Source organism: Colobus angolensis, unplaced genomic scaffold, assembly GCF_000951035.1.
Source record: "Colobus angolensis palliatus isolate OR3802 unplaced genomic scaffold, Cang.pa_1.0 Scaffold175, whole genome shotgun sequence".
NCBI lineage: Eukaryota > Metazoa > Chordata > Mammalia > Primates > Cercopithecidae > Colobus > Colobus angolensis.
In genome coordinates, this window is record NW_012114877.1 from 3,517,940 (window position 1) to 3,545,550 (window position 27,611).

The following is a 27,611-nucleotide window of genomic DNA, read 5'->3' on the forward strand; positions in this document are numbered from 1 at the left end:
CCCTTCCCCCTCCCGCAGACGCCGCCACCAAAGTTCGAGCCGCTCCTCCCCAGCCCAGCGCGCGCCCCGCCCCGTGCCCCACGTGCAGCGCCCCCACCAATGGGCGCACCGCGCGCGCGGACCCGGATCAGGAAACGCGCGGGTGCGTGATGGATGCTGCTGTTCTGTCTCTGGGCTGGGGGAGGGAGCAGGAGCTTTGGACCGCAGCCCCCCGACTTTGGTTCCCCCTGGGAATTCGGGCCCTGTCAGGCTGTAGGTCCTCTTGGGAGCCCTCTGCTTGCCCTACTGCTGGCCTAGGCCTCGGGCAGTCTGGCAGCCGCGACTCAGCGCTGACCTCGGGCGCAACCCAGTCAGGCTTCGCGTCCTTCAGGGGTTCTAGGCTAACGGGGGAGAGGAAGGGCGTTGGGACCAAGGGGCATCCTGGCTTTTATGTACGCCCCTAAGAGGCCACCAGACACATTCTCCCAACCGCAGATCCCCCTTCCCCACACCCTGCTCCTTGCGTGTCGGCCTGAGAGCCCTTGTTTTGAGAAGCTTGGCAGAAGCTGCAAAGGGTGGGTGGGCAGCTAAGAGAAATCGACCCAAGGATGTAAAGCGAGGCCATTCCATTATAACTGGATGGACGCTTTTCATTTTTTCCTTCTTTCAGAAACAATCTGTTTCGCGTTTTCCTAAGAAAAATTGGAACCTTCCTAATAGCATCTAATTTGATGGGATTGTCGATGTGAGAGCTAAATATGCCCGCGATTGCAAGGTGCGATTGTGAGAGAGAAGGTGGTCCAAGGATGGGAATGGATAGAAGCAATACCTCCACAGAACCGAGCTTTGAAAACAATAACTTCCTATTTCAGAACAATCCCCAAACAAAAACAAGCTAAGGGTAGAATAAACGCCTTGCCGGTCTGATCGCTGATGGGTCTTTTCCAGCTAAGAATTTCATGTTTTCTCTTTTAGATCCTGCTTTCTCAGGCAGTATCTGAGACGAGTTATATTTACAGGACAGTCTATAATTTCTTAATTGCTGAAAATTAGCGTATTAACGATATCAGAAGCTCTGGAAAGGAGGGAGAGGAGACTGTTGCTTGCCATTTGGTAATTGAAATTTGACGGGTACACTAATTACGCCATTATTAACAAATAAATTACTTATTCCACCCAATGTTGATCTTTGAAGTAAACACTTATGCCTTATTTGTACTGTGTACTTTCTCCCTTTCTTTTCTGAGTAAGAGACATATCTAGATCCTCTATTTTTCAGCCTAGATTAAAGCAGTGCAAACTAGCATAGTCACCACTCTAAAAATATTTTCACATTGGCATGCAAAAACAAGGATTTTTCAGCTGGTGCACCTTAGTTGATTTTTCAAAGAGCAGTATAAACAGCCTTCTCACAACTGAGTCTGGAACGCAGACAAGGAAAATTATTTCCTAAGCCTGGAGACACTTCAAAAGGAATGTCAATTCTATCTTCATTCATATTGGTTACTCATAGGAGTTACTAAATGCTGGAATATATCCATTTGATGGATAGTCATTTAATGCTTAGCCACATAAAGCCTATTATATGGGACTAATCTTTAAACTAATTTAGGAAAAGAGGTTAAAAAGGGGATCATATTAGCTTTCTAACTGGAATCACCCTGAAGTGGTACAAAGAGATTTTCCATATTAGGTGTATGTGTGTGTGAAGAGTGCTGTCCATTCACATGAGGCATCCTGAAAATTTGTTTTTAATGAAATCTGAGCCACAGACAGAAATCAACACTGAGTGTAATCTTTAGCCATCCTCTCTAGACTGGAGGAAAAATTCAGCCTGTGATACATCTACCTGAACCAATATCTCTCCCTAGCAAGAAAAAATAATATACACATAGGTTGTATACAATGTAATATAAATAATATATAGTTATATGTATTACAAATCTGAACCCTATAAGTTTCAGGGGGACAAAAAGCATGACAAGGAAATCTTCCCTCCTCATTTCATCAACCTTGAGTACCAGCGTCTTAACCATATCTGTTTAATATTTACAGACACTAAAACACAAAATTCTGTTGTTTAGCCTCAGAACCTTGTACCAAGTTTCTATTTTTAAGTATTAATGAGACATAAGCACTGTTTTGTATACGGTTAACCCAAATGAGTTAGCTGTGCCTGTGTTTTGTGTGGTTCTATTACTTTAGGAAGACGGCCTTACACGGAATCCCTCAAGGCCTGTAACTTGTCTTTGTGGTTCGTATCATAAACACAAACGGAGCCAGGACCACCAAGTGTTATCTCACACACCGACATTTTGACATTTTACTGCAAGATTTATGGCTGTAATAAACAATCTCAGTACCTTTTCTGAACCTTCCTCAATCTCCCTTTGCAAACCGTAGCATCATTCCATTGAATCAAATAATCTTTTGAAAAACATTTTTTAAAATACCTCTTGCTTTTACACAATATCCAAGACACCAAAGTAAAGCCAGGAAGAAACTAACTCAATTAATAAACAAACTGAAGTTTACCAGCAGCATCTCGCCTGAGAAAAGATGGGATGCCCTGAAATGTAGCAGAGAGGGAGCATGCAAATCCTCGCACACCAACTGGCTCCAGTCCCAAGCGGGGTGGAAGCGTTATCCTTTCCTCAGGAAACTGGTGAGCACATTTGCTCATTTCCACGTGCAGGGGTAACATATTCCCAACAAAACCTTTCTTAAAATCCCATTAGGTGACATAACTTTTCGTCATGTCCTCGAATCCCAGATGGAGAAGAGTGAAGGGAGTTGGAGGGAGCCGGAGGGTGAGAGGGAGGCAATGTTTTGCAGCTTGGTTTGAATCTGATTTGAATCATTTTGAATATATTTGTAACAGCCTTCCCTCTTGAATGCAATCCTGTCCCAAGTTTCAAAGTGACCGAACAGTGACACCGTGTGCATTTTGTTTCTTATTAATCTTACACATTGACAGTCTTTGTTAAATCACAAGGCGCGCCCTTCACCAGCCGACATTTTCATATTTGTTAGACGCACTGACCTGAAGTTCACCTCGGCCTTGGACTTTGCGCTTGTAAAAGGTCTATACAGTGTCTTTTAGCGAGCAGGGTGCTTTGCCCAGGTCACTCCTTCTCAGGAAAAACCAAGGGGAAAAGCCAAAGGAAATGTAAACGTTATGGAATGTATTGACTGTATTTGTCCTTTGTTCTTTAGAGCCAGAGTCCCCCAGACTGTTCTCTATCTGATGCGTGTTTCTGGAGCTGAACAGTGGAGTGGCAGAATTTCAAAACGCCTGATGGTGGCATTTGAAGGTTCCCCCCCACACCTACACTAGACAAAAGATTTGAGAGGAACAACACTTTACTAGCCATTTGACCAATTAATAGTTTGGGGGTAATTTTCTTGTAGTAGTTTAAAATAATGCACACAACCCAGGGATGAGGACTGATACTCATATTGGGATTACACATGAATTTTAACTTGGATTGTTTGAGAGGCCTGAGGTTCAAATTCCTCCAAATAAAGAAGCAAGCACTCTAAAAGCAATAACTTCTGCTAGTACCCTTTTCTTTTACTTTGAAGACTAACTAAGAGATATCTATGGTTTTTGAAGTTGACGTGTTTCTAATGTGTGTCACATGTTTTTAACAAAAAACACAATAAAAAGGTTTTTCCCAAAGAGACACATAATTGTCTTGTTGACTCATCGAGGGGTTTCAGTTGTCTTCATTTCACTAGCCCAAATGTGGTGAAATGTTCACTGCTGCAACAGCAATCACCACAGTTGTTTCCTTTCTTCTGTTTCATCTGGCAAACCCCCATTTGGCTTCAAGCTCTTGGCCAGAGTGAAAACTTTACACGTTGCACAGAAGCACCCTGATTGCTTCCATGAAGGCAGTGTTTGGGAAATATTTATTTTACAACTGAACATACCTGGCACTGTTAAATCCAATCAACCAAAACATATTGGGATGATCTTAAACATTCCTGCAAGAGTCTACATTCTGAGTAGTTGAATTATCTCCAAAGTTAAAAAAGAAAAACCTAGGGAAAATATTTCACCTTTCTCTTCTCTGTTTTCCTATCCTGATCCCTTGAAGGTCAATTCATCGAAAAGAGAAATATGTCCTCTGGAAAATAGATTCTTATAGCACCAACACTTAAAGCCATTCTAGATGCATGAAAAATAAAATACTTTTTAGCTCTTCAGTTGCAACTCACACATGAAGCATGGTTCCAGTCGGCTTCCTTAATACACTATTCCCTTTCTTTTCTGCTCTCCTACCCTTCTCCTTAGGTTGCTTTCTCTTCTCCTTGACTTTTTCTTCAATTCCACGTGTATTATTAAAAAGTACATTCTGAAGAATAGAAAATATTCTATTCTGTCCTGGTTGTCTTACACAGTGGCCTGGTATTTGTGGATTTCACCTTTCTGCATTCCCCACAGTCTAGTTATTCACTTGTAGCTTATAGTACTTCTCTTACATGCAATTGTGGTTTAGTAATAAACATAACAAAAATTTCCAAACAGGAACATTTTCATGGCACCAATAAGCATTTTGTCACTGGTAGTGCTGGTGGAAGGGGTGAAGGGAGAATTCTGTGTCTTTCAGGAGGGTGTCCACTTCCTTACTTCCCCTTCTCAGATCTCAGAATGCTTTGCATTCAGCGGACTGTAGTTTCACAAAAAGCATATTCTACGTTTGAAAACTGCAAAGATTACATTTTGCAAGAAGTGCCTGTGTTTGCATTTGTTCTTACACACTTTAGGGGTCATCATATGTACTAAAAAGACAAAAAACTGGCCAATCAAAATCCCTCTTTTCAAATAAAGGAGGTTTCCTGCACCATTCTGTTGCCTTTGAAGGCATAATGAAATATTGGAAACTTGTGACATTAGTTTTTAAAGCTCCACAGATGAGTTTTTAGCATTTTTATTTTGTGACAAACCCACAGACTCCTGGTTCTCCAACACCTAAGGTGTTGGTGTTTCAGTAATCTATGCCTATTTACCTGCTGCTATTCCCTCAGAACAGGAGAGATAATTCAAGATGAAATACAGCATGTATTACTCTTGAAAAGAGGAATTTTCTATCCTTTCCTCTGTAATTGAGGTCATTCAACCACTAGGGTTCACCTGGAGTCCATACCGTGATACACGCGTCACTCCGAGCCATTTTATCTTTTGTGCTGATAGTCAAGATCACAGCTCTAACATTGACATCAAACTCTGTCTGAGCAGATGACTAAGAGCACTGCACAATGTAAACTTTTGACCCTCAACTTTTTGACCTGCAGTTGTAACGCACTAACCGCAAAGATACACAAAGCTGAGCCTCTTCTTTCAGGGGGAAGGGGCCCCCCTAGCATCTCAGGACACCCTGCTTCTACCACTGCCATATGTGGAGGGTGAAATGGATATTTTTGTGTGTTTGTGACTGGACTTTTTGTTAAATCAGCCTACGACCCCTTTGTCAGCACCTAGGTACTAGATTAACTTGAAATCACTCGTGATTCTATTTTATGAGGAAAATTTGGAGCAGAATGGGAGAACCTTGTAAAAAGTGAAAGAAAAGAGAAGATGGGGGAAAGCAAGCAATGGGAGGTGGAGACACTTTTTCCCTTTATTTAAAACTAAAGACGCAGCCCTAATTGTTGGGAGAGCTGGCCCAGGCGGGTGAGTTGACTGTGAACTTGTACTAAAGCGTGCTCTGCTGGCGATTCCTAGGGTGTGCAGATTTATCTTCTCTGCATTTACTTAACCCGGCAGTGAACTGCGCGGGCGTCATTTGTTAGGCGATGACAGACTTCACCTCCAGCAAGGGCTGCTTCACAAAATCGCAATAATTATCTAATAACCTTCATAACAAATATTATTATTGAAAAGACTGGCTTGTGGGGAGGGGATCTGGTGGGAGAAGAACAAATTTATTGTGAACAACACCAAACAAAACAAACCTGGGCAGACCTTCAAGTTCTGGGGCTTAGAAAGGCTGGGGCTGTGGATCCCCTCCCCTATGTGGGTGGGAGCTTAGGCTGACCCCCTCAGCCCTGCCTGGGAGCCCCGTTTATAGTTGTGCCATTGACTAGAAGGAAATTCCTTCTTAGAAACCAAAGGGATGGAGCCCACAATGCTCTGCACTCTCCATGGTGGGCAAGCCATGGGCAGACCCCCAGCCAAGTCAGGGGAGAGGCTGAGAAGGGCATCTTTTAACCTAAAAAGATTGTTTTCCTCCTTAATTGCCCATCTTTTAAGATGTGATTTGCTTTCCACTCACTAATTATTTCAATATAGTACTCTCAGAATCTCAGCAAATGAACAGGACTCTGTTTTTGGTAGGAAATTCTGTCTTGCTCTCCCAGAGCCGCCAACAATGAAGCAGGGGAAAGAGCAGGAGAAAAGGAATCTTGGCATAATGTTGTGAAATTAGACCATGGAAACCCTAACAAACCCCTAAGTAAGTGTGACCAGAAGCTTCCTGTTGTATTTATAGTTCAGAAATATTGTCTCTTCAGCTTGTGGGAACAAACGAGCCCCCGCACATTGCCGCTGAGGAGGAGCACAGACACGCACTTCTGCCACCGGCTGAAGCTGGACGTCTTCATAAAGCCCTCAGTGACAGACATATTTTTTCTTAGAAAGTTCCTCTGCAAGAACAACCCAAAAGAATCCACAAAAGAAATAACTTATCTACAGAATGAGCAGAAAACCAGCCATCCTCTTTATTATGCTTTCTATGAAAATAGGAAGAAAGAAAAAAAAATCCTCCAATAACACATAGGTCTGACTGCATGATGTATTTTTAAAGTCATTTAATTCCATGTGGCCATGTGGGTTTGCCTGCTCTCTTAAATTCTACTTAAGTTTTGTGAAGATTAAAACAGACAGAAATAAGCAAGCTGACAATATTTACAGCCTATAATTTTTCTCATTCCTTGGAAAGATTCTCTATGTTCTGTGGTGCTGGACATGACTTCAACAGGCTTTCTGCTCATTCCCACACCCCAAGGTGGAATATGGCCATGAAGTAGCGTGGATATTTTCTGTGTAAGTTACTCAAACTAAACTGGCAGAATCCCTGTCACTTTTTTTTTTTTTTCTAATTTCAATCACCAAGAAATCACTCAAGCAAGATCACCAAATGAGTAACTAAAATGGAACCCTAACCCAATATTTTCAATAAGGAGCCCACAATTCAGAGCAGCAAAACAAGGAATCCAGTATTCTCACAGACATATAACATTATAAAAGAGAACCATACCCATGTAGAGTTTATATCCTTGTTCCCACTAAGATGTGGACACATCTTCTTGAATGCTGAAGTACCAATGTTTACTTTAATAGGTTACATACAATTACTTCAGGATTCTTCACCTTGCCACTATTCATGAGAAGTAACACTTGTGGGAGGGTTTCTATTTTTCAAAAAAAAAACTTTCTAGGTTTTGCTTTCTGGACCTCTGACTTTGGGGACATCTGTTGGACTTATGTTGAGTGTAGGTGGCCTCTGCACAATAAAGTTTATTGAAATTCCAAATCTATACTTTCAATTTTTTCACTTTAAGCACTCAATAGGTATCTTTACCAATTAATACTTGCTGAAAACTGCCCAGCTCCTAAGGAGAAAAGCAGATCCTATTTTTTGTTTCATTTCTGAATGCAGTAGGAGAATTTGGCTTAATTCCTAAAATAGGATTGAGGGAAATCTACTGGGTCCCTTGTGGGTACCCATCCAGAAAAAGATCCCGGGACAGGCCACAGTCTCCAGTCACTGGGCTTGGGTTTTGCCATTGAAGAATATGGGGGGTTGGGGCCAGAAGGGGTGACTGGGGCCAGTATGGAATTGTACCCAGGATAAACTTATTTCACCTTACTTCACCCATTGGTGCAATTTTGGAGATTGTTCTGGAAATCATAGATTATGTAAATTTCCTGAGATCAAACAGAAAGAGCAGCTAACAAAAGAAAGGCGGAAATCTCCCACTGACAAAGGACCAATTTCTTCCCTAAACTACCGTTTATGATGTGTCAGGAAAAACAACCTAATGGCTCTGGGGACTTTTAAGTTGGGCATTGAAGACACCTCAATTTCCCCCCAAAACTTTAGAGCACAGTTTGGAACAGAGAATTCGCCTGCATGTTGAGGGGGAGTGAATTTCTCCAATCTTAATGTTATCTAGGGGGTCGCCTAAGTTGCCTTCTGAGGGTCCTGTGCCTAGATGTTTTCAATTCTACAAAGAAGGAGAGGAAAAGGAAAGAAGAGAGGGAGAAGAAAGGCAAAGAGGAAGAAAAGAAAGCGCTTTAACCCCTTTCAATTAGCCTGAGGATTCAAAGACTAAAGTTAAATCCGGCCATAAAGTTTATTGCTTCAGACTCACAGGCGGGTGAGAACGGTCCCACCGAAATAAAAAGAACGTGCAGGCAAACAGGGTTCAGGGCCTGGTCCCGGGTGCGGGGGAGGGGGTGCTGAACACCCCCACACACCAGGGTGGGGACCCTTGGTCCTCAGGGTCCAGTGGGCGCTAGCAGCCCAGGATCCACCTTGCAACCCGGGGGCCCAGCCTGGAGGCGCAGCCCCCGCCTCGCCGGCCTCTGCCACCCTCCCGCTCTCGCGAGCTAGCCTGAAACCCGGCCCCGAAGGCCGCCGCCTCAATTCAGCCCTGCCAGATGACCCCGGCCCGCGAAGACTTATTGCCACAGCCCCGTAAGGAATCCCGCCAGAGTCCGCCTCGGCCCTGCCCGGGCCTTTCTTTCAAACTCCTGAGCGCAGCGCGGCCTCGGCGCCCGCGGCCGGCGCCCCACTGTCTCCCAGCCCCCACCCCAGGGCTCCGCGACCCCCAGGAGCCGGCCCCGGCCGGCCCAGCAATTGCGCGGGGGACTGGGGGTGCGGCCTTGCCAGGTCTCCACACACAGGCTCATTCGCACACAAAAAATCATCTTTTTGCACGCCGGCGGGAGCAGCGGAAGTCATTAACATCCGCGGTTGTGCAGCAATTAAAGTTAGGCCTGGGGATGCGGCGCGGCCACAGGCGCTGCTCACCCTGCTGCCTCCGCAGAGCTGGTTCCTGGCGCTGCTCTTTCGGGCAGAGGGAAAGTTTACTCTGCCTTTTCGAATTCAGAGGCAGCCTCACAGTTATTGAACCAGAGAGAGAGAGAGAAAGTTTCCGAAGTACAAATCAACTTGAAAGCGCTCAGGAGGCGAGCTTACCTTAACTCGGAGGGAGCCATTTTTCAGAGTTTTCAGAACTTGTGGTTTGGACACTTCTGGACCTAAAATTGACAGTTTGAATGGCCAGGCGGCACACGTAGCCTGCAAAAGAGTCAAATGGAGTCCAGCGTTAGTGAGATTATATGTTATGTGGTATATAATGTTGGATGTCAACTCCCCAAAACCATAAAACTTACTTTAATGGCCCCACGTGACGTTTTATAGCCAGTGAGCCGATCTGTCTGTGCTATGGATGATTTTACGATCTAATTCATAGACAAAACCCTATTCATTTGGCACCCAAATGTCATATAGCCGGAACTGGGGCTTATAAAGTTTACTGTTTTATAACTTTTAAAAGGAAAGACGGCATCAGTGTAAGCAGTCGGTAAATGTGCAAATCTCTAGTTGCGCTTTAGCTGCTCTGAGGAGTTTCCCAATCGAGCTAGGATGGGGTAAGTACCTTCCATTTGTAGCAAATTAATAGTAGCAACAGAAGCGAACTGGGTCCAGGGTGAAGAGTGGGGAAGGGGTGCTGGGATGGGTTAAGGGCAGAGGGTTTGGGGTCCACAGCCAGACAGAGCAGCGTCTTCAGCAAGTGGAGGCCTAGGACAGCCTTAGGAAAAAGGCAGCATCTGTGTGGCCTGAGGGTGACTAATAAAGCCCTGGGTTTTTCTCCTTTTTTCTTGCTCTTTCTCTCTTTTTTTTGTACCCAGCAAGTTAACTTGGTTTCCTCAGAGATGGGCAGGGTGGCCTGGAGCTTTGGAACCGCCTACAGCTTTTTCCACCTTCTGCCCTGAACTTTGTGATGGGTCAGAGTTAGGGAAGGATGGGCCAGTCTTGATATGAGGTCTCCCTGCACAGGTCATCTGCTCAGGTAGCCTCAGACCCAATGGTTTCCAGGACTGGACAGACAGACAAAAGCAGACAGAGCCACTCACTCTTTGGCACAAACCAGGCCAGGAGAACTTACAATAGAAAGTTTATTTTTTGTTCCAGTCAGTATTTTTTCCTTAAAAACAAATACAAAAAAAAAAAAAAAAAGCTGATCACAGTTTGTTTAAAACAGACAGACTTGGACAATATTTGTAACTTTGTTCACAAAAACATACATCACTGAAGCTGCGCTTATAAGAGCCACTTCCAGAGTTCGTGCAAAGGGTCCTACAAAGGCACGCAGGGACACACCGCTTGGAGTCACAGTTTTCATCACAGAGTCACTAGTCACTACACGTCGAACAAGTTGTGTCTCATCAAGTCACCTCTACAACAGCATTAATTACACAAGGAATATAGGTAGTTTGAATAAAAATATCTTTAACAGCTTGGAGCTATTGAGACAGGAACACTTCCACGCACATGCACAGTTAAACAACTTGAGTGCAACACACAACATTGGCACTAAACGAGATTGAAGGGGGACTTTTTGTGTGTTTTTTTCTCTTTTTTTGTTATAGTTACTTCAAGTAACACAGCTTGCTTCATATAAATAAGTTAAAACATCTATTTTTTTTTTTTCAAGACAAAGCCATTCAGGACAAAGAGATGAACAGAAAGCAGATCTACTTATACAGGCGCTATAATGGCAATAAACAGGCTCATGATTAAAAGATGAATTAGGGCAACGAGAACAGGGCTTCTTCACAGAAGGAACACAAGGGAGTTTCAGAAAGTCACCTTAGTACTGACACTACGCGGGATCCGCTAATACTGCTCAGTACTTTAAACGCTCAGATACTCAGGGACGGAAGGCCCCTCCTGCTGCGGCCATGCTCATGCTTTTCAGCTTATTATCTTTTTTCCACTTCATTCTCCGGTTTTGGAACCAGATTTTAATTTGTCTCTCGGAGAGGCAAAGAGCATGTGCTATTTCAATCCTTCTTCGGCGTGTCAGGTAACGGTTGAAGTGGAACTCCTTCTCCAGCTCCAAGGTCTGGTAGCGCGTGTAGGCCGTCCGGGCCCTTTTGCCTTCCGGGCCGCCTATGTTGTCTGCAATAGAAAAGTCAGCGGTTTAGCTACCAACTCCTGTCTTCCAAAGTCCGCCAGGGGGACAAGCTTGGGTCCTGAGCAGGGAACCCAGGCGAAAGGCTCAACAAGTTCTCCCTACCAGCCCGCACACCCCTCCCGAATTTCCTTCCCTCTTCCTTTCTACAGAGAAAACAATACGATTTGGATCCTGGGAACAATCTGTCCATCTGAGGCTGGGGCCGTGTCCCGGAGGACTCCGGCGTTCCCTGGCCCCTCTCCTGCCCTCTGCGCCCTGCCCCGGGCGCCCCGATCTGGAGGCACAGCCCTCCCAGGCTGCCCACCGCACAGAAACCCAGGAAGCAAGGCCCTTTCCTGAGCGTCCAAGTGGCCTTCGGGTCACCCTCCCTCAAAGTTACAGCCCCGAGAGCCGCGTCCAGTTTCCAGCCTGCAGGGTTGGGGCGCCTGCTTTCTTTTTCTTCCCTTCCCTTTCCTTCTCTCTCCCTCCTGCCCCCAAAATTCAGAATCCTGCCGGCTCTCGCCTCGATTCTTCCCCCCAAGCCCCTTTTCGGGGGCTCTAATTAGTAATGCTGTTTCCCCAGCGTAGCCCTCCTCATAAATTATCCGCCCTGACAAGCCCGATTCACGGCTCCTACTGCCATCCTCTACCTCTCTGCGTCTTGCTCAGCTGGCCTGACCCGGGAGCGCGTTCCAAGGCGTGGGGTTCCAGAGGGGTTTTTTGCTTCCTTCCCCTTTCAACGTCTAAACTGGCCCAGCGAATGCCTATTTCCCCCACTATTTGTGAGCGCGGGGTGCTTGCAAAGAAGAGGAGGAAGGAGGAAGGCAGGGGAGGGAGAACGGCAAGGAGAGGCTCCGAAGGGGCTGGGAGAAATGAGACCAGGAGAGAGACTGGGAGAGGGCGGCAGGGGGGAGAGGGGGACCGAGAGCCGCGTCCCCGCGGTCGAGTGGGTTTAGAAAAAGGCTGGCTTTACCATGACTTATGTGCAGCTTGCGCATCCAGGGGTAGATCTGGGGTTGGGCGGGCGGCGCCGGGCTCGGCTCGCTCTGCGCACTCGCCTGCTCGCTGCTGGCAGGGGCGTCCTCCTCGGCTCCGGACGCTGTGCCAACCCCCTCTCTGTTGCTGATGTGGGTGCTGCCGGCGTTGGCCGAGGCGCCGCTGGAGTTGCTCAGGGAGTTTTTCCCGCCGTGGTGGCTGTCGCTGCCGGGCGAGGGGGCCACGGCGGAGCAGGGCAGCGGGTCGGGCGGAGGCGAGTGCGTGGACGTGGCCGGCTGGCTGTACCTGGGCTCGGCGGGCGCCGCGCTGGCGCTGGCCGCGTAGCTGCGGGCGCGCTCTCCGGAGCCAAAGTGGCCAGAGCCCGAGCGGCCGACGCTGAGATCCATGCCATTGTAGCCGTAACCGTACCTGCCGGAGTGCATGCTCGCCGAGTCCCTGAATTGCTCGCTCACGGAACTATGATCTCCATAATTATGCAACTGGTAGTCCGGGCCATTTGGATAGCGACCGCAAAATGAGTTTACAAAATAAGAGCTCATTTGTTTTTTGATATGTGTGCTTGATTTGTGGCTCGCGGTCGTTTGTGCGTCTATAGCACCCTTGCACAATTTATGATGAATTATGGAAATGACTGGGACATGTACTTGGTTCCCTCCTACGTAGGCACCCAAATATGGGGTACGACTTCGAATCACGTGCTTTTGTTGTCCAGTCGTAAATCCTGCCTGATGACCTCTAGAGGTAAACTCGTGCACTAATGGGGGAGTTGGGTGGAGGCGAGAGGGGTGGCGCGCGCGCCTCGGGCGCGTGCCCGCCGCCAGTTGCCGCCGTTCAGTCGGACTCGAGCGCCACCCGCTGGAGGCAGGGCGCATCGCCCAGTTTCCGACCGGGGGCTGCAAGGGCCGGGGTCGAATTGAGGTTACAGCCCATTATGGCAAAATTATTGCATTTCCCTCGCAGTTCCATTAGGATGTACCAATTGTTAGGCCGTCAGCTGCCGATCGCGCGCCCGGCGAGGATGCAGAGGATTGGGGGAAGGTGGTGACTTGCATTTTATTTACAACAACTTTATTTCCCCCGTTTTGCAGCCCCTCTTATTTTTGTGTCGAGGTTGGGGTCGGTTCTGCCCGTCCTGCCAGCAGCTCTGAATTTTGAAAATACAGATACCACCTTCGGGGAAGGGGGAAAGTCATTTAGCCAATTGGATAAATAAATCCTGCCCGCAGCAGCAGCAGCTACAATTACGGCTCTGTTTTAGCGAGCGCATGAGGGACAGTGTCCCTGCCGCTCTTAAATGACAGGCGTCTATTAAAGATAGCTTTTGTGTAGTGTTTCTGCAAGGCGAGGTCAAATTCCATACACTTTTATAACCGTAGTCGATTTTTCTTTCGTGTGAATATGGTTTTCGTGTCATTAGTTTGCTATTTGATTTGCTAACGTATCCAGCCTGGAAAATCTTCATCACAGGGTCCGGTTCCTCGAGCCAGCCGGGCCCCAAGTTGGAGGGTTCTCCTTGAACCCAGCGAGTGGGCCCAGGCTCCCTGCAGCCACAGAGGCTGCTTGGGGTCTGGGGATCCGTGGGGCGGGTTACTGGGGTCTTGCTTAGACCTCCAGGAGTAAAATGAGGGTAATAATGGAAGCATTTCGTGGCAGTGCGTAGTATCTCTGTAGTTATTTTCCACGGCTCCGAAAGATTCACGTAAATCACAAATATAGCTGAGAGGCAAGTGGAGTCTCCCCGCTGGAGGCCCGGCGTTGCAGGCGCCCCTGGCACGTCTGGAAGCCAGGACTCTGGCGGCTTCCATGGCCCTGGGCCCCTCGTTGGGTTCTGAACGCTGCTGTGGCGGCGACGCGGGCGCTATCGGAGGCAGGGAGCGGGAATCCGGAGCCGGGGGCCTGAGGGATCCCAGGGGCTCCCCGGGATGTAATGTTCCACCCGCGCCCAGGTTAGCTTGCCTCGGCTAAGGCTGCTTCTTTTCCACTGACGGTTGCACACGCGGGACCGAGAGACTGGGCTCTGTTGGGACCCCCTTTGTTCCTCGAGCTTCCTGTTCTGGGAGGCGGCTTGGGAGGCCGCGACAAGGCCGGGCTCCAGCACTTAGACCCCCTCTTTCCACTGGCCAGAGATAATTTGATGACGCCCTTCGGGACTTACTGGCGAGGGACCTAGGCAGAGACTCCTAGACGCGAAACGGGGCTCGGCCCAGGGCTCTTTCCTCCCTAGCAGCCCCGCGTCCCGAGGTCGGGGAGTTCAGAGGCACTAGCACAGGAGCCCCGGACGCATTCAGGGCGCACCCCAGAACTCGGGAGCCGGTTTGGGCAGCCTTGTGGAGTGGGACTGGGTGTGTGCAATGCGTCCCGCTCCACCGCTGGTATTGGCTGTGTGTGAGGTTTTGTTTTGTTTTGTTTCTTAAGAAATAAATGCACAGACGCTTGCAAAGCTCCGGGCTCCCCTGAAGCCGCGGAAGCCCCCGGATGGGAGCAGGCGGGGAGAAAAGTTGGGGAGCAGGCGAGGGCAAGGGGGCAAAGCCGAAGGAGGTTGCAGCGCTGGCCTGGTCCCTGCCCAGGCGTCTACTCGCCCGCCTTTGCCTCTGAGTCCTCCCCGCTGGGCTGCGTGGAATTGATGAGCTTGTTTTCCTTTTTCCACTTCATGCGGCGGTTCTGGAACCAGATCTTGATCTGGCGCTCGGTGAGGCAGAGCGCGTTGGCGATCTCGATGCGGCGGCGCCGTGTCAGGTAGCGGTTGAAGTGGAACTCCTTCTCCAGCTCCAGTGTCTGGTAGCGCGTGTAGGTCTGGCGGCCTCGGCGCCCATGGCTCCCGTACACAGCACCTACGAGCAGAAACAGCCGGGCGCCGGTAAGCCAGGACCTGGATGGTTGACCCACTCAGCCCAGTGCCTTCTCCACAAGAGGCATATGAACTGAAAACCACCCCGCTTCCACTCCAGCCTCTCCCACTATGTCTGGGGCCCAAAGCACACTGAATGGGAGGTTATTTCATACCAAGCGAGATGTTTTCCACCTATAACGACTTGGGGTGGACATTATTGTTTTTGAAAAATCTGCTTCATAGGAAAACCATTACAATCAAAATAACAGAATGGGCATTCTTAATTTGGGACGCCCAGGTCGTGTTTTTGTGGGGATGCAGGGTGTGGGGGGGTGGCGTGGGGGAGGCGTGGAACCATATAAGTAGTGTACACACTCTGAATTCATAGTGATCTCTCTGAGGATGCTACTGTGACCAGCCATGTCAGAACTCAACACATTTTTTGAAGAGTTAAAAATGGTCAGCCCTCTTGAATCTTTACACATTCTCCCATATTATATGACCCTTCTGAGAAATGCAGAACTCCCCCAAGGATAAAGTGGATTTTAACGCAAAACATTATAATTTTAACAATCCGCATTAGGCTCTGTCCTAGGGAATTCCTAGGAGTCTTTGGGATTCCCTGTGGAGTCTTTGGAAACCAGAGGCTAAGAGATAGAGCTATAGTTAGTCTAGGATTTCTAGCAATGTAGGATTGTGTTGGGCTGTCGGATCTGTGCCAAAGATCCCCAAGGGTGGTGGGGATCCCTCCAAGACAGGTGTATGAACTCAGGCATGGGCTCAGAAGAAGGCAGAAGTTGGCTAAGAGTGAGCAGTTGAGTGGAAGGGGGAGGAGGTGAGGGAGGAGAGAGACAAAAAATCCTGAGTCTGGGGCTGTGGCCCTCCAAGGCTTTGGGGAGACACTGGAAGAGGCCAAATGGCCACCTCTCTCTGTATGGGTTTCTGAAGGGCAGAAAGGAGAGGGGGGTTGGGAAGCAAAGGGTATTTATCAGTGATCAGTGCAAAAGGCCCTCTGGCTTGGGAAGCTGAGCAGGGTACCCAGGGCACATGGGTCCCCACCAGCCTCTCTCTCTCTTCAGGCTGTCCCTGTCACAGGTCTCATATACGTCTCAGTGCCCCCATCCTCCCCTAAAGTGTCACCTTACATGGACACTGGGGCCCTGCCCTTCCTCTGCCATGGCCTGATTGTCCCATTGGGAACTGATTTTTTCTTCTCTTTTAAAAAGCCAAAGAAACTTTGCTAGTTCTTTCCTCCTTTCTCTCTATTCCTCTTTCTACTCTGTTTCCTCCTTTCTTTGTTTTCCTGCCTCCTTTCCCCTCTCCCTCCACTGTCTTGGGATATGCCTTACCCGCGCAGGAGTTCATCCGCTGCATCCAAGGGTAAACGGGACTCGTGTACTTCCGGTCGGCGCCTTCGTCATGGAGTGCTTTGCCCTGCCCGCTGCTGCTGTCGGGTTTGTACTGCTGCTCGGGAGAAAAGTGCAGGTAGTCCCCGGGGCCCCTCTGCTTGCCACTGCCCGAGGGCGAGGCGCCACTGAGGTCCTTATCAGAATAGAAACACGAGGCCCCGTACTCGTAGGAAGCCCGGTTGCAGGCCAGGACAGAGTTGGACTGTTGGTAGAAACAAGGTGAGGTGTACGTCTTGTCCTGGAGACTCGACGCCCCGTACGAGGCCGGGAAGGGCCTCAGCGCGTCATAGCCGGCCTGGTAGAGGGGCAGCTGGCCCAAGAAGGAGTCCTGGCCGCTGGGCAGGCTCCCGGGGAAAGTGGGATTCACAAAATAGGAACTCATTTGCGCGCCCCTCTGCAGGACTGTGATTTGTTGTGTATTAGTACATCTGGCTATAACTATTAGTAGTCATCGAACTGGTTTGTTTCTGGATGGCCGAACGCCAAAAGCGACAGCAGCAAATCGCACCAGCTGACGCCGCGGCGGCCAATGGGAGCAAGCGCCGGAGCCCGCTCCCCAGGGACCGCGGCGACCGAGGCAGCAAAGTTACAAACAGCCCCCAGCTCGCCCGCCCACCGCCCGCCCGGCAGATTAATGGGCGCGCACAGCCAGCCGGCCCGGCTCTCTTCCTGAACGCCAGCGGCGGGCACGGCCCGTTCAGGGGCGAGCCGATCAGGCCAGAGTAGGGACACTAACGCTCGGGCCGCCGCAAAGGCCCCGCCAGGCCCCCTCCTTCCTCCTCCCCTTTTTGCTTTATTGAATTTTGCGGGTTCCCCGCCCCTCCTCCTCCAAACAGGAAACCTGAAGGTCCTGCGCCAGGAGGGGCGGTGACAAAGGTGGCTTTGCTCCCTGCCGGCCTGCACTCCAGGCATGGCCCCGAATTGCCCCTCCCCTAGCGCTCCCTATTCGTGGGTGCGAGTTCTTGAGCTGGAGCAAGGGCCATGAGAAACCAGGCCTTCACTCGATGCTCTTCACTGGTGCGCCTTAGCAGTCGGTGAACTCCCTTATTCTCTCCTTCTCCACTCGCACCAGGGGCCTGGGCCTTGCAGCCCAGAGCTGAAGGATCACCTCGAGCTGACCAGCACTCAGCCAAACGTAGGTTCTTCCCACCCATTCCCTCCTCCCACATACACATCCTGTTTGAGTCCCAAGGGGCTCAATGACCCGCGCCTGCCTGGTCTTAAAGCACCCCTTCCAGCTGGGCGTCCCCGTCCCACCTTTGAACCCAGGAAATTAAGAGGCCAGAAACCACTGGTTTTAACAAGAAAGGACCAACAGAGCAGCGGCCGTGAGATTGGGCTCCTAAGCCAGCCAAGGGACCTGCTCTCCTGCCCAGCGCCTGGGGACTCGGCATCTGCTGCGAGAACCGCTCAGAGCTGAGGCGGATAAAAATCCAGATGTGGAATCTTTCTGTCCACATTCCAGAGGCACAGAAGACGCAGGGGCCCTGGCCAAGCTGGGCACAGGGGGCAGCTCTGCGGGGCCCAAGGCCGCGGGATAATTGATGGGCTCGGTTTCCGGGGCGCCCGACAACCGACACTGTCCTGGGGCCGCCCTCTTTACTGCCGTTCCTGGGATCGCACGGAGGGCTGCCGCCCCTCAGTCTCTCCGGAACCGGTAATAGTTGTCTCACCGGCTCCAGAAATCCTGAACTGCTTTCATTGCTGTTCCAGGCCTGGCGGTCCCCAGACAGGACATTAAAAGCCTGTCCTGGGCTGCTCACTCTTGCCTGAGAGATGTGCCTTCGAGATAGTTGACTTTTACAACACATGGATCAATCTCGTTTTGTAAAATGTGATAGCAGCCCAATGGCATTTTTACAACTGTGTTTGTTAGGCTTGTAAAACCCCTTGAATTAGCTGTAAAATCCTCAATTCTGTGGAGGTTGAAGAAAGACTATTTACGTGATTTGGATGGATTTCTGGAGACTGTTTACAGATCTGTAAAACCCTGGCCAATGCAGGCTCACCGATTCCGGACTTAGTGGGGAGGTGGCAATTGGCAGTGTTCCAGTAGGAATCTAGTAATGACTTAGTCTCTTCCTTGCTTTTTCAATTTTTTTCCTGAGCTCTTCTCCCCCAAAGGGAAAAAATTGGGAAAGGACTGGCCTAAGGTCGACCTCCAAAGAGCCCAAGAGGCACTCCTGGAAGGTGGCTACTAGCCCGGCAATGGGGGCTACCCCTGGAAGCTGGATGCCTGTTCCCCAGTCAATCTGTCCTGGAAAGGGTTTACTTTGCATATAAAACAGGGCCTTGAATGAGAGGATAGAATTGGGCATTTCCCACACATTACTTCAGGGAAAGAATTCAATAGGTGAAAATGAAAACTGGAGTCAAAAAATTAAAAGGGACTTTTAAAAATAGCTGTTTGAAGAAAATAATGTTTGTGAGTTTTTTTTTCTTAAAATTATCAGAAAACGGTGAGTTTAAGCAAGTTATTGTTTAAGATGAAAACAACCATTTGGAGATGTCAATCAATGTTTACATTTATAATTTCCTTTTCATTCCTCTATGTCCCACACAGTGGTGGGGTTGGTGTCAATTTACTGTTGTTATTATTATTTGTCATGCCTTGACCAGGATTCTTGATCTAATTATTGTTCCAGCTGACAAGAGAATTTTATTTCTCAGCTAAGAGCCAGAAAACATTGTATTTCTAGCTTCTATAGGCCCTAAGATGGAAAAATATATATTACATTGGAATCTTTACATGTTAGCCAAGGCTAGTGCATATCATGTTGGCAGCTGACCAATTCATTTCTCCAATCAGATACACACACACACACATACACACACACACACACACACACACACACCTTTCTCTCAGAGAGAGGACCATTCCGGCAAGAATAGGCAGCCCAGACCCTCCAGAGAGCCTCTCCTGCGATGGTGAGAATGGCCACCCCAGGGCTTTCTCTCTTCCCTGCCAAAGCCACGCAGAAAGCGACTTACCTTACAGTTTCTCTCCAAGGGGGGCAGGATGGCGAGCTGGGCCCCACCGTCTGCCCTTGCCCTGGGCTGCCCATTGAACAGCTCCACCTTCGCCAGCCTGGAGTATGTAGGTGTGGTACCTTGAAGGCCACCTCAGTCCAGCCAGCTCGCTAGCCCAGGCCAGAGCCCAAAGCACACAGGTGCGGCCTCTGCCCTTCACAGGCCCTCGCCTGGAGGCAAAGCCCTCCTTCTTTGCCATAGCCCGTCCTCCTCAGAGCAGCCAGGCCTACAAGCCTCAGGACTACAGGTAGTCTCTCCGATTTCAGAATCGCAAAGTCAGAGTGTTCCCTGAACCAGCGTGCACCCCCAGGACGCCTTGGGACGTGCAGTTTGGGCAGAAGTAGCCATGACGTGCCAGGCGGCCTGTGCACCCAGTCTCCATGGTGCTGGAGTGGGGGTGGGGGGAGGACCCGAGTCTATACCGGCGTCCGGTATACAGCTGCGGTCAGGGGTAGCCGAGGCGGGGAGATTTCCCGGCCAAATAGGCTCTGGGTGATAGCCCCCAGGTCCCCTTTCGTCCCCCTCTACCCTGCTTGCTGGGAAATCTCTGAGGGGCCGGTACAGCAGTCGCGCCAGGCTGCAAGAGGCGGGCTGCGGCTGGCGCCGGTTCCGGCGACGGCCACGGCGTGGCAGCAGCGAGCGCCAACACGGTCGCAATAAATAATCCGCCAGCGGCAGCCGCAGGCAGGAAGGCAGCGACCCTAGGATGCAAATACGCGGCTTTATGCGCCCCGAGCGCACCCAGAGCACGGGCGAACGTTCCAGACATCCACAGCCCCTTCCTATTTATCGAATCCATACCAAGATATTGTCTCAAGATGGGGAAACAACAACCCAAACAAAAAATACACAAAAAGAACCTCGGACTCCTTTCTTGTCGCTGTCCGGGGAGTTCCCGGGGCAAATCTGGTCTGATACGCACTTAGGCCGAGCTACAGTTCGAGCCACCGCGCTACGCAAAGCCACCGCCAGCAGCACGCTCCGCACTTCCTCCCTGGCAGCTCCACAGTCCTCTCCTGGCTCGCGGGAGGTGGGGACTGCGGTCGCCAGTACGTTGCGCCAAGGTGGATTGGGGGGTCCCCCTATCGCCCAGACTCGGTTTGCGTCCTTCCTTCAACCTTAACTGCGGGCCCCTGCCACCCGCGCTAACACCATTATGTCCTCTGCACCGAAACTTCCCACCAAGTAACACCAATTAACCCCATCCTCTCCTCCAACACAGAATTCCACCCACGCACCTATTCCCTCTCCCAGCGCTTCAGACACCTCTCTCATCGAAAAACTGGGCGAAAGGAAGCCGTCAACGAGCAGAGAACTCTGGCTGAATTAGTAAGTTTTTCTCTGTTTCTCCCTTTCACCTTTCTCTCTGAAACCAATTCCCACGGAGTAGAAGGTGCTGTGCTGATGCTAATAAAATGACTGTGGATTAATGCACTTTGCCATCACCTCTTCCCACCTTCCCAGGTCAAAAACGGTTTCCTGTTGTTGCGGAATCCAACAAAACCAAATAGGGCTATGAAAGAAAACATAAAAATCCAAACCCAAGGGGCTGGCGGGGAACACAGTGTGCCGGGCCACTTCCTTTTGGGCTTCACGGGGTCGCTGGGGAAGGGAAGAGAGAGGACCCAAGGGATGCTGCCCTGTGCCTGGGTGCTGTGCCACGGAGGGCCGAGGGAAGGCGGGCACTTACTGCCAAGGCGAGCCAGGGAGGGGAGAGAAAGGGACTGGTGTGTGTGCGTGTGTGTGCCTGTGTGTGACATGTGTGTGCTGTAGTGTGTGATGGGGGCAAGTGTGAATTGGGTATGGTAAGGGGGAGTGTGCCCCTCTTAAAGCCTCCCTGGATGCCCTCTCCCACCGCTGCCGCCGCCGGCTGTCACCTCACCACCTTTGCTCCTATCTCCTCCCCACATGTCTCACCTTCAGACGGCGACTCCCAGAAGCTCCTGCCCCTGTGACAGCTGTCGCTTGGGCAGCCCGAGAGACGAATTGTCCTCCTTCCTGGTGCCAGAGGACGCAGGAAATTAGCCAGGTTGCGAGTTGCAAAGCTGCCGCCGCGGCGCCGGGAACGGGGCGCGCCCCATCTCCAGCGGGAGCCGCCAGGCCTGGCCTGGTCGGGGCTTCCCTTCGCTCGCCATCTCCGGACAAAGCGCAGCCCAGCCGGGCTCGAAGGCAGAGCTCCGAAGCAGGCAGGACGGAGCGGAGCAAAAGAATGCGGCTCTATTCTCGCAAGGGAAATTATAAAAAAGTTCATGTTCACGGTTCTCATCCACATGACCGACAGCGGCCAATGGAAGGGCCGAACAACTCATAAAGTTGTATTGCAAAGTTGTAAATTTTCATAAACAACAACGGATTTATGACCCTTTCCCCATCACTGAGAGGAGGCAGCTCTTACACCGGCGCCATCTTACCACCGAGGCCGCCCAGACTTGGGGCCTCAGGTTTTACAGACCCTTTTGGGCCCGGTTTTACTAAAAGAGCCATAAGAAGCGGACCCAACCCAGGCAGGAGACTGGAGACGAGGTCTTGCAGGCGGAACTCAGGATGCTCTGAGCTGCCTGCACAATCCCTCGCCCTTCGCCCCTCGCCCCTTCCCTGCACCCAGATGCCCCAGCTCCTGCCCAGGCTGCGCAGCGCAGCGGGGGTCTGCGGTCCTAGCCCCTCCCCGCGCCACCTACAGCAGTGCCAGACCCTGGGGCGCCCTTGCTTCGCCTGCAGGCGGGATGGGGGCCTTAAATCCCATTTCCTAGCCTGGGGCTGGGTTCAGGGCGCATGCGAAATCTGTAATCAGCCTCTGGGTAATGCCCCTTTCTAAGCCCACTGCGCAGCCTTAGAGGAAAGGGTGGATTTGAAATTTCCTCATGGAATTTATGGAGATTTTTAGGGAGCTTCATAGAATATAACGTATCTACCAGAGATTCCGTTTTCAAGGAATCTAGAAGATGTTAGTGCACGCACAAAAACCAGACAAATGTCTCTACACGGATAAAGGCACATATACAATTATGCACACAGGGAAGGGCATACACTCTATTGTGGGCACAGAATGACATGCAATTATGGACACACAGAAACACATGCACCCAATTATGGACACCAAAATATACACAATTGTGAAATTAGGTAAAAACACACACAGAAATACATACACAGAAAAATAAGCACATACTCATACAAATACACACATAAAAATACATAAAAAGATACATGACACCAATACATGGGCCTCCAACACTTAGACCATCACAGGACAGCCACCCCACTTTTGCTTCCCCACTGCCCCTTTCCCTCCAGCCCTGCTCACCTCCCCTTTCCCAGTCTCCTCTGGATAAGGCAGTCCACGTTTTTCTTTGTCACCAAGCATCTTTATTTTTCAGTTACATAAAACACAGTTAGCTGGGCTGGGAAGTGTGCCTTCCCTGAACCCCAGGATGGAGCTGAGGGGGACACAGGACAACACAGGAGATGAAGGGCATTGCGGAGGGCATTGGACCTCCCCACCCACTACAGTTAGCTCAAGACAACATACCATGCTACAAAGTCACCCCATTAACACATCCTTTCCAAGTCAAGACACTGCCTTACAAATGAACTCCAAGACTATAGAAACGATCAAACAAAAAAATCTTGTTCAAATATACAGTATCTGCTATTATAGGAAACGTCAGGGCGTACATATTTAACACAGCTGAACAGTAAGATACAGGAGCCAGAGGAAAGGACAGCGAAGCTGGGAGCATCTTCACAGTCCTACTAGGCAGAAGCTAACCCAGAGATCTGCAGCCAGCTCAGGAACATTCCCCTCCAGAAGTGGGGGTTGATGGGCCTGAACTTTGGGTGCCAAGCCAGAGAAGGAGGGATTGATTCTAGGGTGCAGCACTTAGAATGCTTTTTGGAATAAATATATTATTTTTCAATTTAAATAGATGCCAATACCCTGATCCTGGACCTCAGCACATTCTCAGGGCAGCCTCAGGGACCCCAAAAGCTGCGAGCTGTAAGCAGCAGGGGCCTTGCCTGGAAGCAGTCGGCACTAGGTAGCAGGCAAGCCAGCCAGCACAAAATAGGTAGTTTTAGGGGAGTAGGTAGTAGTGAGATTCACGTTCTTGCGTATCTGGAAGGGTGGTGCTGGGTGTCTGCCAGTGCTGGGATACATAGGGGCTTCCTGGGAATGGAGGCCCTCTGGGCTGGATACATAGGTAGTTTGGGGGTGCCTCGAGCAGAGGCCTGTGCTAGGTAGTATTTTGGCCGCGCCAGCGCAGGGCCGGCTGACCTGGGGTTGGGGGTGTCTTTTGGGGTCCTCAGAGGCAGAGGGAATCCAAGGCGACCCAGTCGCTGCGGCCGCTCAGTCCACAAAAGTTGGGAGCTGGAGTAGGTGATGGGGGCCGGGTAGAGTGCAGGTTGGGGACTGTTTTGTTTGTTCTTTTTTTTTTTTTTTTTTACATTTTCTTTTATTTTTCCCATTTTTGTAAATAAAACCAGTGAGTCTCTTAAAGACGCTTTTCCGACTGTCCGGTGCAGCGAGGGCCCCGGCTCAGCCCCTCATTCCTCCTCGTCTTCCTCTTCTTCATCATCGTCCTCCTCGTCAGCCTTGTCCGCGGCAGCGGTGACGGCGGCAGAGGGCACGGCGCCCTCCGGAGCTGCGGCGGCAGCCGGACCTTCGTCCTTATGCTCTTTCTTCCACTTCATGCGGCGGTTTTGGAACCAGATCTTGATCTGGCGTTCGGTGAGGCAGAGCGCGTGGGCGATCTCAATGCGGCGGCGCCGCGTCAGGTAGCGGTTGAAGTGGAACTCCTTCTCCAGCTCCAGTGTCTGGTAGCGCGTGTAGGTCTGGCGGCCGCGCTTCCTGTCAGGTCCTGAGAACAGACATGCAGACACAGGAACACACGGACAGACAAGTAGACAGGGCACTCGTTAGGCTGCCGTCCCAGAGCCCACACCATCCTCCTGGCCTAGTCCCAGGCGAGCATCGCCCTCTGCCCCAGGCCCCAAACTGAGCTAGAGGAGGAGGGGGGGTGTTAGGGAAAGACCCCAACTGCAGTGCCAGACGCGCAGGCAGCTCTGTAATCAGCAAAGGCACAGAATCCCAACTTTACAACCGCCTTTTCCAGCCGGCTAAGCTTCCACAATGTCCTGCTTCCCCTGACAAAGGAAAACTGTAAATATAGAGTGTGGGCAAGTGGGAAAAGCTGCACTTTTGCCATTCAAAGATGAGCCCGGCCATTCCCCCACCTTGCTAGGCAAGTGGGCGACCCTTCCCAGCAGCCTGAGACCTCAATCCCCAGGACCTTCCTAGGGCACCCCGACCCTCTGTCCTCATTCCCTCGCCCCTATCTTGAAATGGCCCCTGGCACAGGGTCGGTGAGAGGCCCTGGAGGGCTTGGCTCTCCCAGCTTTTGAGAAAGAAACGCCAGGCAGCAAGGAAAAGGAGGAGGGAGAGAAGAAGAAAGGGAGGGAGGGTGACAGAAGAGGGAGAAAGAGAATAGCGAACAAACTTAATATTAAAATTCCAAGGCAAATGGAGTTAAATAAATTTACGAGGACCGAACCCATTAATTGGGCCATAAAAAGTTTTATGAGGCTCATTTACATACAATGCTATGGGTTCCACGCAATGGCGCCTCCGCTCTAATTAAAACCAGAAAGGCTGCGCCGGGAGTCACGGGGCTGCCAGCTCGCAACAGCCTGGCTCCGCTCTTCCGGCCCCCGGCTCCGCGCTCACCAGCGCCGCGCTCCCCGCTCCCGGTCCCGCTCCGCCAGCCCGGCCAGCCTAGCGACTGCGCCTACCTGAAGACCGCATCCAGGGGTAGATGCGGAAATTGGCCTCGGCTGGGCCGTGCAGCACGCCCTCGTCCGCCTTGTCGCAGGCGCCTTTAGCGAGGTCACTGCAGAGCCCGGGGATGTTTTGGTCGTAGGAGGCGCAGGGCAGGTTGCTGTAGGCGTCGGCGCCCAGACCGTAGCCGGATGCAAAGGGGCTCTGATAAAGGGGGCTGTTGACATTGTATAAGCCCGGAACGGTCGAGGCGAAGGCGCCGGCGCCCGCCCCGTAGCCGCTTCTCTGTGAGTTGGGCGCAAAGGAACAAGAAGTCGGCTCGGCATTTTGGAACAGAGAAGCCCCCGCCGTATATTTGCTAAAAAGCGCGTTCACATAATACGAAGAACTCATAATTTTGACCTGTGATTTGTTGTCCGGCAGCTTTCAGTGTCGGTTTTACGAGGTAGCGTGATATATGATAACATTACACCCCCAGATTTACACCAAACCCCATTTTCTTTTGGACGGAGCTCGCCGCAGCACGTGACCGCCCACATGACCGCCTCCGCCAATCTCAGCAGCCCTCACAGGTGGTCTCGCTCCGCTGGGCCCGCGGCTGCCTAGAATGGAAGGGGAAGAGGCTCAAATATGCGGCCAACGAATCCGCCCGCGCCCTGCGGGCCTGGCGCGTCCCGCGGAAAAAGACCTGGAGGCTCCGCGGGAGCGCCCAGCTGGCCGCCAGCCTCGGCACTGGGGTCTGCAGACGCCGGGAGGCCCCGGCCTCGCGCAAACCCCCCACTCCTGCTAGTGAGCCCTGGACCCAGCTTGGGATCCTCCCCATCCCTCTCCTGTTCGCTTGCCCAGCCCCTGGAAGGATCTCTGTTCCCCGCAACAGCCTGCCCCTCGGTGGCCTTGTGGGCAGGACTCAGCTATGAGCAGATCGACTCTGCCCAAGTCTTCTCTCACCCAGGTCCAATGGGCGACAGGCCGGACTTAGACTCGGATCCAGACGGGGAAGGCGCAGCATCGCTTGCAGCTGTAGCGAGAATGCCACCGCAAACTGGAACCATGTGGTTCGAATAAAGTCAACGTCTCTCAGCTTCCTTTCCTTAATCGCAGGCACACTGTTTATCCGCCCTAAAGGAAACAGTGAAATATTTATCTATTAATGAGATTCATTTGCCAACAGATTTATTAACGTGGGGTTCCTCTCCCTCCTCCCGGACGCTGTAGTGCTGCAGGCTCTGTGCCTTCGCTCCTGGGCACCTGGCTGGCTCCAGCAGTCCGATAAATGGCTAAAGATTCTTTTGTCCTTGCCACAACTTCTGGTTCCCCTCTGGCGCATGGGGAGCCAGGGCTGTTTCCCCAGCTTGGAGAAATCTCAGGCCTGCACCCTTCCAGACGCTCCCAACAGTGGAAGCTTTCTGGTAGCCTTCACCTCAGCCACCCTTAGGCCTCCACCTCCTAGGCCGGGGTGCCTGGGAACAATACATGCTTTAGAGCTGATTTGGAGAGTGGGCTCTGGCGTCTAGGGACTGCAACCCCCTGTGGACTTCCATTTCTTTTGAAGACACCAAAAATAAATAGGGGGACCACCCCCTAAATGCCACCCAGCTGTGGAGGCTTCACCTATCCAAGTACCAGCTCACACGGAGCTGAGCGCACGGTGGTCTCACTCCCTCCCATCCAGGCCTCCAATTCCTGCCTTCCCAGGCCTCCGAACCCTGCACCATGTTGGACCAGCTGAAGCCCCTGCGGCCCACCGCTGGGTGGAGAATGGTGGGGAGAACCCTTCCTCTAAACGCCTCATAAACTGCCGGGCTGCTCTGGAAGCCCAGCCACCTTTTACTGCTCAGCTCGATTACACACCATAAACCCGACCTCACAATGGAATTGCCCCGGAAATTCTCCTGTAAATTATAGAGTTGAGTTCCTTGTGTACAAAGCACTTCCCATCACTTTCAGAGGGTCCAGGCCGCCCCCGTTTACCGCACCCTCTCAGGGGGTCCCAGGAATACAAAAGGTGGAGGGAGGCTTCAGATTGAGACGCCACGGAGCCCCAGTCCCTGCGCAGTGAACCACCCGGGCTTGGGAGTGAAGGCGGGGGCTGGTGGGGCAGGTGGGCCCTGGGCTGTCTCCTCCCGGGCCACAGAAGTCCAGGGGTAGGGATGTGGGATGGGGGACAATATCCGGAGATGCCTTTATGGCGGATCAGATGATACTGGGTGTCCGATGGAGAATAGAGGGAGTAAGACAAAAAGAAAAAACCTAAATAATCCCTGTCGCATTGCCTTCTGGAAGGAAATAAAAACCCAAGAAAGTTAAAGGAAGATGAAACAAACAAGAAGGCTAGGAGATCAAAGAGGCAGAATTAGACCGCTTTAGACCAATAAATTGTTCCTGGGGTGACACAGAG

The 27,611-nt window shown here is 51.1% G+C and overlaps 5 protein-coding genes and 1 long non-coding RNA gene across 6 annotated transcripts in view; 1 reads left to right on the forward strand and 5 right to left on the reverse strand.

The window, feature by feature from the left end:
- The window catches only part of HOXA4 (homeobox A4), a 4,647-nt gene extending 2,354 nt beyond the window's left edge, over positions 1 to 2,293 (reverse strand). Inside the window, exons 1-2 of the mRNA XM_011938646.1 lie at positions 2,199 to 2,293; positions 217 to 380 (exon numbers count right to left, since the gene is read on the reverse strand). Of these exons, the coding sequence (XP_011794036.1) occupies positions 217 to 380; positions 2,199 to 2,293 (259 nt within the window). The remainder of the gene's footprint in view (positions 1 to 216; positions 381 to 2,198) is intronic.
- HOXA3 (homeobox A3) overlaps positions 1 to 9,332 on the reverse strand; it is a 34,060-nt gene extending 24,728 nt beyond the window's left edge. Inside the window, exon 1 of the mRNA XM_011938584.1 lies at positions 9,192 to 9,332. The gene's annotated coding sequence lies outside the window, so the exon portion shown is untranslated. The remainder of the gene's footprint in view (positions 1 to 9,191) is intronic.
- A 138-nt stretch (positions 9,333 to 9,470) lies between these two features.
- On the forward strand, positions 9,471 to 24,996 carry LOC105509372. The gene is made up of 3 exons (XR_001001426.1): positions 9,471 to 9,646; positions 20,663 to 20,769; positions 21,364 to 24,996. It is a non-coding gene; the product is annotated as an uncharacterized LOC105509372 (long non-coding RNA).
- On the reverse strand, positions 10,157 to 12,765 carry HOXA5 (homeobox A5). The gene is made up of 2 exons (XM_011938582.1): positions 12,149 to 12,765; positions 10,157 to 11,180 (listed from the first exon to the last, which is right to left on the reverse strand). The coding sequence occupies exons 1-2, from the start codon at positions 12,708 to 12,710 to the stop codon at positions 10,930 to 10,932; spliced, it is 813 nt and encodes a 270-aa protein (XP_011793972.1). The 5' UTR covers positions 12,711 to 12,765; the 3' UTR covers positions 10,157 to 10,929.
- On the reverse strand, positions 14,202 to 16,811 carry HOXA6 (homeobox A6). Its single transcript, XM_011938580.1, has 2 exons — positions 16,351 to 16,811; positions 14,202 to 15,002 (listed from the first exon to the last, which is right to left on the reverse strand). The coding sequence occupies exons 1-2, from the start codon at positions 16,790 to 16,792 to the stop codon at positions 14,743 to 14,745; spliced, it is 702 nt and encodes a 233-aa protein (XP_011793970.1). The 5' UTR covers positions 16,793 to 16,811; the 3' UTR covers positions 14,202 to 14,742.
- HOXA7 (homeobox A7) lies at positions 22,789 to 27,013 on the reverse strand. Its single transcript, XM_011938579.1, has 4 exons — positions 26,901 to 27,013; positions 26,162 to 26,332; positions 25,228 to 25,815; positions 22,789 to 24,296 (listed from the first exon to the last, which is right to left on the reverse strand). Exons 3-4 carry the CDS (start codon positions 25,604 to 25,606, stop codon positions 23,983 to 23,985), a joined length of 693 nt encoding a protein of 230 aa, XP_011793969.1. The 5' UTR covers positions 25,607 to 25,815; positions 26,162 to 26,332; positions 26,901 to 27,013; the 3' UTR covers positions 22,789 to 23,982.
- Positions 27,014 to 27,611: the final 598 nt, after the last annotated feature.

What these genes read in the sequence shown, in the direction of transcription:
- HOXA5 (XM_011938582.1), bottom strand. Translation starts at nt 12,710, where the DNA reads ATGAGCTCTTATTTTGTAAACTCATTTTGCGGTCGCTATCCAAATGGC. An exon ending in CAAGCTGCACATAAGTCATG is followed by an intron (nt 11,181 to 12,148) that starts GTAAAGCCAGCC and finishes TTTCTATTGCAG; the next exon opens with ACAACATAGGCGGCCCGGAA.
- HOXA6 (XM_011938580.1), bottom strand. Translation starts at nt 16,792, where the DNA reads ATGAGTTCCTATTTTGTGAATCCCACTTTCCCCGGGAGCCTGCCCAGC. An exon ending in GCGGATGAACTCCTGCGCGG is followed by an intron (nt 15,003 to 16,350) that starts GTAAGGCATATC and finishes TTCTGCTCGTAG; the next exon opens with GTGCTGTGTACGGGAGCCAT.
- HOXA7 (XM_011938579.1), bottom strand. Translation starts at nt 25,606, where the DNA reads ATGAGTTCTTCGTATTATGTGAACGCGCTTTTTAGCAAATATACGGCG. An exon ending in CCCCTGGATGCGGTCTTCAG is followed by an intron (nt 24,297 to 25,227) that starts GTAGGCGCAGTC and finishes GTCTGTTCTCAG; the next exon opens with GACCTGACAGGAAGCGCGGC.